Source organism: Mycteria americana, chromosome 13 (assembly GCF_035582795.1).
Source record: "Mycteria americana isolate JAX WOST 10 ecotype Jacksonville Zoo and Gardens chromosome 13, USCA_MyAme_1.0, whole genome shotgun sequence".
NCBI classification, from domain to species: Eukaryota; Metazoa; Chordata; class Aves; order Ciconiiformes; family Ciconiidae; genus Mycteria; species Mycteria americana.
The window spans coordinates 3,842,588-3,856,366 of NC_134377.1; the positions used below are offsets into that span (position 1 = coordinate 3,842,588).

At 60.8% G+C, this 13,779-nt stretch overlaps 1 protein-coding gene across 2 annotated transcripts; it reads left to right on the forward strand.

Annotated features, from left to right (window-relative positions):
* The first annotated feature begins 2,525 nt into the window (after positions 1 to 2,525).
* Positions 2,526 to 9,421, forward strand: TESC (tescalcin). 2 transcript variants are annotated; one of them, XM_075516011.1, is made up of 8 exons: positions 2,526 to 2,649; positions 6,670 to 6,739; positions 7,793 to 7,873; positions 8,117 to 8,256; positions 8,344 to 8,405; positions 8,482 to 8,589; positions 9,041 to 9,088; positions 9,212 to 9,421. In XM_075516011.1, exons 1-8 carry the CDS (start codon positions 2,592 to 2,594, stop codon positions 9,287 to 9,289), a joined length of 645 nt encoding a protein of 214 aa, XP_075372126.1. In that variant the 5' UTR covers positions 2,526 to 2,591; the 3' UTR covers positions 9,290 to 9,421. The 2 variants fall into 2 exon arrangements, with proteins under 2 accessions (XP_075372126.1, XP_075372127.1); XM_075516012.1 differs by having other exon boundaries at positions 8,195 to 8,256.
* Positions 9,422 to 13,779: the final 4,358 nt, after the last annotated feature.

Sequence of the window (13,779 nt, forward strand, 5' to 3'; positions counted from 1 at the left end):
TGAGGAGGAATTCCCACGTAAGTATTTGCAGCTGTGGGAGACCTCAGCCCAAGCACCCAGGGTGGCCAGGGAAAACTGAAAAAACCCACAAGGATATCTCTCTATCGCTGCTTGAGCAACCTCTTGCAACGCACATCAGTTCCCACAGGCTGAGCATCCGAGGTCCAGCGCAGGCAGAAAACACCTCTTTGGATTGATAGAGGTCAGGTTAGGTGTTTGCCTGTGCATCAGGCGGCTCTTCTGTCCCCTGTCCCCCCCCTCCTGGTAGCACAGGCATCTTTGCAGTCACCATTTCCCCAAGAAGACAGCAGTGGATCCCAAGCGTTCCTTGTGTCCGTGAGTAATGTCTGGATCCGCATGAATGTACGTATGTTAAAGATGATACATATGCATATACATCGTGATTTGTCCTGTCGTGTCTGTGCAGAGTTCACTTGGGAAAAGGGATGTTTTGCTTTCTGGATGTTTTGCTTTCTGGAGAAGGTGGAATTGCCGTCCTTCTCTTACCTGACTTCACTCACCCGCCAGCCCACCGAGCAGAGAAAGACTGACCTGGGTGGTCTGGTGCAGTACCAAGGTCCTCTGGTCCCGAGTCGCCTGGGGGCAGAGGGGTGGATTTCCTGCAGCTAATACCATCTTCTCCCTTTTCTTTCTGTGTCGTCAGCCGTCTGTCCTGTGGACAGAACAGCCAGGGTGCTATCATGTTAAAATGGCTTTCTGGAGGGTGAAGGAAAAAAAATACAGAGCGGGGGGGGGGGAATGAAGCAAGTAGTAATCACTGTCTGGGTTGTTAGGAAAATGGCACAGAGAACTGAGCAGCAGTCCTGGGCTGGTTTTGAGTGGTGCCACTGGGTCTTGGGGCTCAGGTTATAAAGGGAGGGAGGGAGGGCTGTGGGCAGCAGCCTCTTTGGGAGGGGTTGTCCCCCCTTACGGGACGATGCCTTGGTGTGCTGCTGCTTGTGAGAGAGGCTGAAGAGCTGCTCAGGGCCCTCCACCAGCAAGGTGCGTTCCCCGGGGCAGGGGAGGGACAGCTAACGGTGCAGCGTCCTCTCGGGAAGCCCTTTCATCCAGGGCCAGCAGGGCCACGCTACGGTGTGCCCTGACAGCCCCCAGAGCCAAGGGCATGGAGCGTGGCCTCTGTGATGAACCGTGGCAGTTCGTCACCAACCTGTACAGGAAAAACAGAGGCCTCGAGACCCTGCGCGCCAGCCAGCCCTGCCTCCGGCTGGCGGAGAGCTGCAGCCTCTGGGGCTCTGCTGCTGAGCGCAGGAGAGCGAGGGGAGGAAAGGACTACTTTGGGCTGGAGGATGGCCCCCAGGCATCTTCTGGTCTCTTCCAGGCCACCTTCACCTTCACACCAGGTTGCTCAGGGTGTTGTCCTGACTAGTTTTGAGCATCTCCAAGGGATGTCACAGCCCTGTGGGCCCTGCCTGCCTGGCTGGTGCCCCCCCTCCCCCCCCCCCCCTCCCCCAGGACACAGGGACTGCCTGTGTAGGCAAGGACAGAGTGGTGCATGTGTTCCCCCTCTCCCCTACCTTCCTTTTGGCTGGAGATGCCTGGGCTGGGCAAAAAGCCACATTAGATGAAAATTTGGCTGCCCCAGGCCTGAAGCGTGAAGACCCCTGAGCCCCAGGGTCCCCCTGACACTGACAGCTGAGGTTGCAGGATGGGGACATCTCTCCTTTCTCCTTTTTTTTTTTTTTTTTTTTTAAACAGGTATTTTATTGGATCTGGGACAGCTGGAGGCTGGAAATTATTTTGGTTCCTGTTTATATTTGGCTTTAAAAAAATAAACCACACTGACTTGCTATCTACTGCCATAGCGTGCTGTGCTTTCCGAGCTGCCTGCCTCTCTTGAAACTGCTGCGTTGTCTCTTGAAAGCGGTTTGCTCTTCCCCTGCGCTGTGGGAGGCTGGTGTGTCAGGGCCGGGGCCGGAGCCCCGTCTGGCAGCGAGGGAGATGGTGACAGAAACACGCACCTCTGCACCGGGCCTGCTGCCTCTCCCTCCCCTGGCCCAAAGGAGGGCTGCGTTTCTCTCTTTCGGGGGGACCCTGTGGTGCTCCCACCCTCTCTCTCCCCGCTCTTTCTCTTCCCAGCTTCCCCCGTCCCTGTGTGGCCCTGGGCAGAGCCAGGGGTGGGGGAAGCTGAAGGGCTCACCTAGCAGCAGGGGTTCCTGCCACTGCGGGGCAGCCCCGGGGGAGACCCCCGGCCCAAGTGCCTGCAGCCAGGCTGGGCAGGGAGCGGGGGGCACGGGGGCCTCTCCCAGCCCTTCTCCTGGGGCCTGGGCCCAGCAGGGCCATGCGGTGCCCAGAGCCACGAGTGGCTTCCACCGCCACCGGCGCACGGAGGAGCTGCCCCCGCGCCGAGGCTCTGAGGGGGTTCCCATGCGCGCCAGCGCGCTGGCGGGGCTGTTAACTCTGGAACCTAACGACGGCGCGGCGGCGGGGAGCTCAGGGACCCGGGGGAGCCGCGCCGCCACCGCCTCCCTCCCCGCCGCGCCCGCCCTTATAAGCGGCAGCGGCGGCGGAGCCCGGTGCAGCGGCCCGCGGCGCGCCGCCTCCCGGCACGGCCCGGCCCGGCCCGGCCCGGCATGGGCTCCGCGCACTCCGTGCCCGCCGAGATGCGGGAGCTGGCCGACAGGACCGGCTGTGAGTATCGCCCGCCGCGGGTCCCCGGACAGCCCGGCCCGGGGGCACCTTGGCCGGGCCCTGCCGCTGCCTCCCCCCCCGCACCCCCGGAGCCCTCCTGCAGCAGCGCCGGGCACCGCGCACCCCGGAGGGGACACGGGCTGTCCGGCCCCGCAGGGGACGTGTCCCTCGGGGGGGTAGAGGCATGTCACCGGGGGATGGAGAGGAGCGGGGGGGGGGGGGGGGGGATGCAGGCGTGTCACCCGGGGGTGCTGGCATGTCACCGGGGGCGGGGGGGGGGGCTGCAGCCGTGTCACCCACAGGGACGCACCCGCGCACCCCCGGTGCCGCACTGCCGCCAGCCAGCGCCCACGCGTGAGCCCCCGCAGCGCTTTGCCCTCCCACGCCGCTAGTGCAAGAAATTGTCCCCACGTCGCTGTTTTGCCCCGGAGCCAGCGGCTCCGCTGCCATCCGGCCCCGCTCCCGGGGCTGGTACGGCGGTGCGGGCCGGCGGTGCGGGCCGGCAGGGCTCTGCAGCGGGGAGGTGGCCTAGGGCTCCAGGCAGGGGTCGGTGCATAGGTCGGGGCGGTCGCGTCCCTCCTGGGAAATGTCATCGCTCCGGGATGTCCCAGGACGTGGCCAGCTCTGGGCACAGAGAGCAGGGGGCTCCCGCCTGGTTCCCCCAGCTCCCGCCGTACCGAGGGCGGGCTGGGCTGGAGGGAGGGGTGGGGGAGGCAGCGCTGCTCGCAGCCAAAGGATGTGCCAGGGTTGGGGGGGCGAGCGCCTCTCCCCAGCCCTGCCACCGACCCTGCGGTCACATCGCCCTCCCTCCCCTCCCACTCCTCCTCCTCCCCCAGCGAGGGCTGAGCACCGCAGCACCCCACTGGGCACCCCGGGGTGACCTCAGCCCTCCCCGCAGGCAGCAGCCTGGGGAGCCCCCGGGGTGCGAGCGTGGCAGCCCAGGGTGGGAGGAGGTTTTGGGGAACGCCTTGGCCGGGGGATCCTGCCATGCCAGTGCAGTGCTGCCCGTGGGCCTTTCTCGGCACCTGCCCACGGGAGGCACCCGCCTCACGCCCGAGTGCCGCTGTGAATCAGTCCCGAAGGGTTTACAAAGGCAGCACCCAAAACAGGCTCACTGAAACTAGAGGTCGGGGGGGGTGGGGGTGGGGGTGGGGGGGGGGGGGGTGTGTGCGATGCCCCCATGCCACGACCAGGGCGCATGTCGTACGCTGCCAGCAGGATTCACAGGGCTCCCACCACGCTGCAGCTGCTGCTAGAAAAACCTGGGGAAATGCAGGGTTTTTTACAGGCTTGCTGCTGCGGTACATCATCGTGGAGGGCATCACAGTCACCCTTGGTCCCTTGGGAGGAGCGGGGACAGGGCAGAGCTCCCTGCAGGTCCCCAGGACGTGCCTGGGGCACAGTCCTTTGCCTTCCCCCCCAGTGCTTTAAACCCTGAAAGCTGCAGGGGCACCCACGGCTGTCTGCTCAGGGCCCGTTCCCAGCCCTGCTGCCACGTGCCCGATCACGAAGCTGCAGCAGCGACATCTCCCTGGTGCTGAAGTGGCTCTTGGGACGATGCGATCTTTTCCTGCACCCGGGTCGGTCCAGCGAGGCGAAACACGGCACAGGGCGGGCAGCACGGGGCTGAGCCCCTCCAGTCCATGTCTTCCCCTGGGGATGCCCTTCGCTCAAGCAGCACAAACTGCCGCAGGCTGGGAAACAGCAAACCCCACGCCCTTTGGTTTAAATACCCTTTTTTTTTCCCCCTATAGAGCATAGATTGCAGTGCTTGGACACGGGCCTGCAGCATCAGAGCGCTGAGGCCGTTTCTCAGCGATACGAGCAGCCTCTGCTGCCCTTGAGCCAGTCCTTCTTGCAAGAAAGCCTTTGCCCTTTGTGCAGGTGCAGCTCTTTTTTCTGGAAAGCAGCCGAGCGCTGCTGCCCTTCGCAGGACCGGTGCGGTCCTCGGAGACCTGCCTGCACCGCAGCTCTGTGCCGCGGCTCGGAGCTGGGTGAGGAAGACCTGCGTTTGGGGAAAGAGGGAGGAAGAGCCCTCTTTTTTGCCTTGCAGCTGTGGGCTGGACCGGGAGCGGGGCTGGACCAACTGTGAGCGTCCAGCCAGGGACCCCAGCTTTTTTGTCATCTCGGTCTCTGGGACGTTTTTCTGAGAGATCAAAGATTTTGGTGTGCAACCGAGTCACAGATGCTGTGATGCTTGGTGGCCCAGCTGCTCCCATGGTGACGGCGATGTTGTCAAGGGAGAAAGCGAAAGGTCACTTCTCTGTGGCCAAAATTAGAAAGCAAAGTTCAGAGAAAGTTTCTCTGTGTGTGTGTGTGTAGACAGCAGCAGAGCACCAGCCGGAGAGGGGCTAGGGGAGAAAAAAACCATCACATGGGGGAATCGGTGGTGCCTGAGCACCCGTCTGAGAGCCGGAGGGTTCAGAGGGGGGACCCTGCAAAGCCAGCCCAGGGGGATTAAATGGCCTCATCCTGCAAAGGGTCTGGCAGCTGCCAGCGCGGGCAGAGATCTGGGGCAGGCACAGAGCCCCAGCAACAAGCACAGATGGGTTTTCCAGTCCATTAATAGAGGTCTGTAAATGCTCAGCCTTACTGATCAATACAGTTTCTATTTCAAGGCTGTGAAACAACAGTCAGAAACAGAGCAAAGGACATTATTTAAACATAATAAAAGAGAGGGAGCGAGCCAGCCAGCCAGCCAGCAGGAGAGCTCAGCATTGACCTGTTGTCTCTGAGCTGCAGCGGTTAACCATTTGCAACCCCTCAATTATACTTTAACATGCTTTTATCTTTCTCCGCGCCGCCAGGAAAGGCTGACGAGCAGCCGCCGGCGCAGCCCTGCCCCGTGCCCGGCTCTGGTTGGGGCCAGAGCGAGCGCACGGGTCCGGCTGGCGCCCGGACAGACGCCACCAGCTCGTGCAAACAGAGCTGAAAGCCTCATCCCTGGCTCCTGGGGATGGCCGCTGTCAATATTTGCACAAGAGAGTCAGGCTCTGCCTGTCTTTGGGGGTTTGTAGAGCTTGGTTACAGCCTGTAGAGAATAGCTGGGAAAAAATAAAATAACCTGTGTCGTGGGATTAAGGAGGTGAAAAGGTGCTGGGTGGGTCTCAAAGCAAGGCTGCTGGGCGCCCCGCTTCCAGCCCCTGCCCCAGGCTGATGCTCCGGTGGGTGCAGCCGCGCTGCCCAGGGCCTCGTGCATCCCTGGGGGAGGCAGCACCCACCTCGATGGTTCGGGGCTTCCCGAGGTGCTATTTCAAAGCCCAGCTTTGGTTTTTGGGTGCCGATGTATCTCCTCCATGTTCAGCCTTTCCTTGCCCCTGGCCAGACATAGGTGGCTGCTGTCAGCTTTGGGGTTTTCTTTCTTTTTTTTTTTTTAAGTCTTATTTCCTGTCACCCGGCGTGGCGGTGGACACGAGCTCATGAACCTCCCAGCAGCTCACGGGGCAGGTCGAGACGTACTCCCCAGGCACGGCTCCTGCCCACGCCGCCAGCAAACCCCAAATTAAATGGTCAAGCCTGTTTGAAGGGTCTGCTACCAAGGATCCTGAACTGGGGGGTGGGGGTGGGATCCTGCCGTGCCGTGCCGTGCCGTGCCGTCTGGGCCGGGGGGGTTCTGCAGAGCGGGACTGGTGATAAACCAGCCCTTGGCATCACCCTGTCACCCCCCGCAGTGAGCAAGGGACAGAGCACACAGGGCCTGACACAGCGAGATGGACCTTGCGGGGCTGCACAGAGCCACCAAGGGGAACCGAGGACTGGGACAACTGTGCCAAGAAGTGCCCAAGGCCCTGCCCCACTGCGGGGTGTGGGAGCAGGCAGCCTTTTGGCTATTGCCAGACAGGGAGGGCTTGGGCGGTGTCCCCAGGGACCCAGCTTTGCGGCAGGTTTTGGTGCCCACCAGTCTCCTCGTGTCCCTGGGCAGGACACGAGCTCTGCAGATGGGCGTCCCGGGGGTCACCCGGGGGCTGCCCTGTGCCCGGGGAGCTCAGCCCCTGTCACCTCTCTCTTTTCCCCCGACAGTCACCTCTGAACAGATCGAGCACCTGCACCGGCGATTCAAGCAGCTGAGCCGGGACCAGCTGACGATCCGGTACGGCACGTCCATTTCCAGTGCCGGGGCGATGCCTGCTCTGCCGGGGCTGGCCAGGGCAGCGCCTGCGGCCCCTGCCTTCCCCGGGCTGGCGAAGGGTGCCTCGTCGCGATGCCCGGCTCCCCGGGCTGCGAGGACGAGCGTGTCCTTCCCGGTCATCCCACGGCCGTGCTGAGCTGGCTCTCCGCAGCGTGGCATTGCAAATAATATGGGGAAAAATGAGTGGTGAAGCAATGGCCTGAAAGGAGGGTCGCGCCTGCCAAGCATCCCCTTTTCCCCCAGCTTTAAAATCAGTTTTGGGGAGGGAAGCGAGAAGTCCCTACACAGCAGCTACGGTGGGGTTTGCAGTTGCCCTTTTCCCCCTCCTTGGTGTCTGTGCAGGCAACTGCGCACCAAAGCCACGACCCCGCTTCCTTGGGAAAGCTCTGGCACGTCCGACCAGCTTCACCAGCCACGCCAGGAGCCAGCGTGGGGCCGGGGAGCCAAGCTGCCCTCTGCTTCCCCCCCACCAGAGATTATTTCTTGGCTCATTTGCTTTATAAAAAGTCAATAGCAAACGACCAGCGCAGGCTCAACCTCGTGTCTGCGCAGCACAACACGGGGCGGCAGCGAGATGCAGCAGGATGGTGCAGAGCCGAGGAAGCCAAGGGGAGGGTGGACGGCAGAAGCTCCTTCCCTCACCTCGTCGAGCCCCGTTCGGGACCTTTTTCCGGGGAAAACTCTCTGAAACCCGTGCAGCCGTTTGCAGGTCGAGCCATGCAAAAGGCCCCAGCATTGGCCCCGAGCTGCTGTGTCCCGGAGCTTCCCAAAAACCCGCTTTAGTGGGGACAAAAATCCCCTGTAGCTGCACCAAGCACAGACCGATGCAGCAGCGTGGCTTGCTTTCAGTCTGAATTGAAGTGAATAGGGGTTTTCAGGCAAAACATCTTTTTTTTTCATGATTGCTTTGAAAGAATGGGTTGGGGCTTCTGCCCCAGCCCTTCGGTGGCCATCGCAGCATCTCCCTCCTCTGCGGCTCGCTCACACTTTGGGCTGTCTCTGTTTCCTTTGCAGCAAGGAGAATTTTGACAGCATCCCCGATCTGGAGTTCAACCCAATTAGGGGGAAAATCGTCCATGCCTTTTTCGACAAGCGGTAAGAACATCCCCGGCACCATGGGGGGGTCGGGTAATTGGTTTATCCTCTGAAAGTGGGACGTGGCTCACAAAGATCTTCTTCCTAAAGGCTGGGATAGAGCCAGGGTGAAAATTACAGACATTTAAGCTAAGTCTTCGGGAAAAACCAGTCTTACAGGGATGTGCCGGGCTCTGTGGCAGGCAGGAGCGGGTGGCCGGGGGGGTCCTGGCTGCCCGTCACTGGCAGCTCTGCTCTCGGCAGGAACCTGCGGCAGGAGTCGGATGGGCTGGCGGATGAGATAAACTTCGAAGACTTCCTGACCATCATGTCCTACTTCAGACCCATCGAGATGAACATGGACGAGGAGCAGCTCGATCGCTTCCGGAAAGAGAAACTCAAATGTGAGGCTTGCCCGAAGGCCAGGGCCGGCGGGGGGACGGTGGGACAGGGCTCCCCTCACCCTGCCGCGCTCCTCTCGTCCCTCCCAGTCCTCTTCCACATGTACGACTCAGACCACGACGGGAAGATCACGCTGCAGGAGTACAGAAATGTAACGTATGGTCCCTCCCGCCCCATCACCACCGGCTTTGAATTCCCGGCCCCGGCTTTGACCCGCTGCCTTGTAGGTGGTGGAGGAGCTGCTGTCGGGGAACCCCCACCTGGAGAAGGAGTCGGCGCGGTCCATCGCCGACGGGGCCATGATGGAGGCAGCCAGCATCTGTGTGGGACAAATGGTGGGAGCTGGTTCCTTGCTCTACCGCAACACAGGGGCACTGTGATGGTATTGAAAATGGGGCTGGAAGGTGTCTGTCCTGCCCGGGGCATCTCCCCGTCCCCGGGACCCTTTGGCTGGAGAAGAGTTTTTTGCAGGCAGCAGCTTTCAGGGTGGGGTTGGTTTTTTTTTTCTTTATAAGAGCCCAAGGGGAATAAGCAAACGTCCCCCATAAAGCCCATCCTCAGTGCTTGGGGCTTAAGTGCTTATAGAAAAGGCAGCTCCTTGCAGCCATGGTGCTTTTGGGAACCAATTTTGGGCTGGCCATGGGCACGGTGCGGGGCCAGCGCTGTGCGCCTGTGGGAGACGTGTCCCATAGCCCCAACGGACCCACCCCTGGTGACCCAGTGCCCTGAGGCCCCTGCCCCATTGGTGTGGGGCAGCCATAATGTTTTCTCTCTCGCTGTGCCCAGGGGCCGGACCAGGTGTATGAGGGCATCACCTTTGAAGACTTCCTTAAGGTTGGTGGCATCTCCGCTCCTCTCCCCAGGAGGAGGGCACTGGGCGGTCAGAGGGACCTGGGCGTTCGGTGGGCACCGAGCCGAGCCCCCGTCCCAGTCCCGCTCACCCCCTTCCCCTTGCAGATGTGGCAGGGGATCGACATCGAAACCAAGATGCACGTCCGCTTCCTCAACATGGAGACCATCGCACACTGCTACTGACCTCCGGCTCCCTCCTGGGAGCCAGGGGAGGAGGAAGAAGAGGAGGAAGAGGACTCTGCAGCAGCTCCATGTTCCTGGCACCAAGCGCTTTGTACCCGCCCGCGTGCCTGTCCCATAGTGGGGCTGCCTTCTGCTCTCTAGAAATATGAGGCTTTTATCTGTAATAAAAGGTATTTCTCTTTTTACTCCTTGCTGAGAAATCCTCCGTCCATCCATCGCCCAGGGCCTGGCGGGGTCTCTCCCTGTGCAGAAAGCCTCTGCAAATCCTGGTCTCCCCTTAAGGCTGAATTTTTAGCCTCTGCCATGTGCTGCTCTGGGGAAGGAGCTGCCCCCTTTGTGCTGTGAGCCCCCCAGTCCCCATGCCATGGGGACCATATGCAGCCAGGGGTGGGGATGCTGAGGGGCAGGAGGTGAAGGCAGCATCCTCAGCACCTGGAAGGGCAGTCACATCCCCCTCTGCATCCCATGAGATGCTCAAGCCAGCGAAGGTGGCAGCGGCACAAGGAATAACCCCAAATCAAACCCAGACCAGCCACCTTGGCTGCATCTGCCGGCCGGAGGCGGGCAGGAGGGGCAGCGTGGGACCACGCCGAGGCAGGCAGCAGGGGTGCGGGAACATGGGGACGTGGGCTCCTGGCAGCCGGGTGGCTCCCACCCACACATGTTCCTGCTAGAACAAGGCACCGGAGATAAGGGTTTGTTTACTGGTATTAATAACTGGATCGCTCGAGGCGGATTTCTGTCTCTAAGGCAGCCTGAGCTGGGAAGGGAGGGGGAGAAAAAAAGGGCAATGGCTATTTTTAGAAAAGCTGGAAAGATTTGTTTGTTTTATCAAAAATAGCTGCCCCGGGTGACATGTACGCTCAACGGAAAAATAGCCCCCGCCACAGCAAGCAGCCGGCAGCGCATGAGCGAAGGCTGCAGGGAGCGATGGATGCCCGGCCAGGTACAGCCCTGGTGCCAGCCCCCTCCATCCCCCCGGGCAGCAAGTGCCTGCCGTCTCCCCGCCTCAGGGCACGAACGATTTCTCCTTCTACTCCGCGTTAGTGGGGGTTTCTGCACTGCTCAGGCATCCCTGTGCTGAGGGCACAGGTAAGGACTTGCCCTCGCAGGCTTGTGCAGCTTTTCCCCTCTGAAACCCCCCGTCCTGCCTGTCGGTGCGGGGTGCGCAGCCAAGATGAGGCCCCCGCTCTCCGTTCACAGCTGCTGGACCGCAGCCCCTGCACCGGAGCAGCCCTTCAGAGCCAGCAGCCGGAGAGCAGCCAGGCTAACCCGGCGAAGGGCAGCCCTTCCCTGCAATGCAGTCCTGTCCTGGAGAGACCTGTGCTGTTCGGCGGCACCGAGGACGTGCTGGGGCTGACCCGGCTTCGGAGGGAGCCGATCCCATCTCACAGCTCCACGCGTGGGGATGCCACCACACGGAGGCTGGACGTGCCACAAAGCCGTGGGACGGCGCTGCCGCCACCCGTGGCGTAGGTTGAGCCGTGGTGGGGCTGGCACGTGGTGCTCGACCCGCGCTGGGTGGTGAGAGCCAGGGTCGGTGCCGGCGCTGCAGGCAGGCCTGAGTGCCAGGGCTGGGGAGGGGATGGTGGCGATGGAGCTCCCAGCTCTTCCAGTGCAGCCTTTCAGACCCTGAGGGTCTCCCGGTGCTGCCCGATGGCCGCCACAGCCTCATCTGCAGTTGCAGGGCTCTGGGAGGCTTCAGTCCTGTTCTCCTCTTGCTCCTCCTCCGGACACCTCCATCATCTGGGCTCATCCCCGGCTGCACTGCATCGGCACCATCCCAGAGCCTGACCTCCCAGCTGAGACTGAACCTCCTCCTCCTCCTGAACCTCCTCCTCCTCCTCCTCCCTGTGCCAGACCCTTGGTGCTCCCTTCCCTCCCCACGCAGACGAGAGCCCAACATCCAGCTGCTCCCGCAATCCCCGGGTTTCAGGAGCAGACACAGGCTCCTTTCCACGTCTTCTCACAGGAGTTACCGTACGGGCGCTGCAGAACCGTCCTGCTCCATGCCGCCAGCCTCGCCCTGCTCCCGGCAGCAGTCCTGTGTGGCTGAAAAGCCCTTTTCCACCCGTGAATCAGCCAGCGGGGCTGCCCCTCCTGAGCAAAGCCCTTGCTGCTGCTGCAGCGGGTTGACGTAAGCTCGTGGTCCCACTCCCCGTCCATACCACGGTTTTCTTGGAGGAGACGACAGTGCTTCTTGCAGCCAGCAAGGGCTGGCTACATCATGCAATGCAGGGAACTAGAGGGCAGGAGGACTGAAGAGTATCGATAAGAGGGTAATTATTATCTCTTGAGCTAATTAGCTGTCCCCCAGCTATTTTGTTGGGTGGTGAGGAAAGTGTGGGAGCAGGGGCTGCAGGGAAGCAGAGGCAGGACCCAAAGCAAACCAGCTGCAGCATGTTTTGCCCTTGCTTGTGTTTGTCTGCTCTGTGGGAAATGGGATGAAGTCGAGAGTGGGAAGGAGGATTGCATGGAGCAGACGAAAGGGAGAGTGGAATGGGAAGGACGGGGGAAGATACGCCCGACCCTCACCCCAGCAAGGGGCTGATGGTAAAGGCCGGCAGCCCCGGGCGGCATACAGCCCTGCCCGCAGTAATGGTTCCTCCAGGCGGGCAGGAGCATCGCTCCCACGGCCAGCGGAAAGCCAGGGCTGTGTAATGTAATGCAATGTTGATGTTATTCACAGCAAAACCCAGTGAGACGGAGGATAATAATTCTGTAAAGGGCAGGAAAAACTGGCAGAGCACTGGGAAATCTGTACCATTTCTGTCGCAGACCACAGCAAAATCCTGCAAAGCCCAGAGCGTTCGATAAAGGACAGTAGTTCTGTTACGGGGCACGGCGAGAGCTGCCAAGATGCCGAGACCCGTGATGTGGCACACGGCTCCGTTGCAGATCCCAGCGGTGGTCAGCTGAGGGTAACTGGAAAATTGAAGCGGCTTTGCTGTATGTCAGAAAACTCAGGGGAGGCTGAGGAATGCCCAGCAGTTTATGGAAGAGAGCAGCGACTCGTGGTTCTGGAAGTGCAGGACCGAACGACCCGCAGGACTGCAGGGCAGGTGCCCCAGGCAGGTTATTTTTTGGCACAGAGGGAACAGATAGTTTGATCCACCTGCCCACCCGTGACACCCGTCTCACCTTCCCCACCCATCTCTCAGCCACAGCGGAGCTTGGGAAAGGCAGGAGAGACTGAAACACAGGGACAGCTGCCCGGGAAGGATGGGAGGCACAGCAGGGCAGCACAGGAGCGTGCAGCGATGGAGCCAGGGCAGCTGGTATTTGTAAGCTAAATTTTGAGGAGCTCCCCCTTCTTTCAGGTGGCACCCTCCAATCCAGAGGTGACACAGGAACTCCCCCATCAACGAAGCCAGCAGCTGCCTTCCATGAAGATGCATTTGGCCCAGAGGCTGAAGGTCCACGTTTCTGGCCAGAAATCTGCCAGTGGCACAAATCCTGATCTGGAACAGGCGCTTTCCCCGCTAGTTTCTACTACTTAATCCATTGGTTCTTACGAGGTCTCCAACCACTGCTCCCTCATCTTCCTCTTCAGCAGCAGGGAACGGTCTCAGAGGTACGAGCGACTGGTAGGGGCTGGGAGGACGCCAGCACTGGCCAAAATGTAGCTGAAGGATTTAGGACCATTCACAGAAGGGGGAAATGAGCGGCCAAATGTCACTGAAAGAAAAGAGGGGGCAGAGAGGGCACGAAGAAGTATTTTTTGCACCACTGTGGCTCATCGACACCACATGCTCAACCCCTCTCTGACAGCAGCCAGGATGAGGAATGACAGAGGAACGCTTCCCCTCGGGACAGGGGCACGAAAGCAGAGGCTGAGAGCAGGAAAGGCGGGGGGGTGGGAGGGGAAGGTGCTGCTCGGCGGAGCTGAGCTACGGGGAAGGGGAGAGGAGTCGGAGACCCCCCCTAGTCCCTCTCTGCACAAAGAGCACCCGCTGTTCCTCCTCCCACCACTCCTCAGCATCGAGAGAGGGCCAGCAGACCACAAAATGCTGGAACCGCTCTTCCCCCGCTGCCAAGCTGGTTAAGGACACAAAACAGAAGCAAAAGGCACTTTCCTGGGGCCTTTGCTGGTGGCTTGGACCCCGAATACGCGGAGGGACAGCTGGGGTTTTTCCAGTACGGCACTACAGCTGAGCGTGTCCTACCACGTCCTTCCCATCAAGACTGCTTTGCTATGCACCACCCATCGCTCTTCACTGAAGTCAGAGCTCCAGAGCCTGGTAGCAGCTGGAGGCTGCGCTACAGAGACAGCCTCCCCCTTTGATCATATATTCTCTTTGGAGAATAGTAGGGAAGAAACTTAGGTCCAGGGGTCCTTCTCACAAAGACAATGGCCACCTCTTTTTTGCTAAGGACCACTGTCATCAACAAGAGAAACCAGAAGTCATTCTTGAGGCTTTTCACCCCAAACTACTTCCTCCTTTGATGCCTTCTGATTCTTTAGCTGTCCCCAGCTACCCAGCCCATCT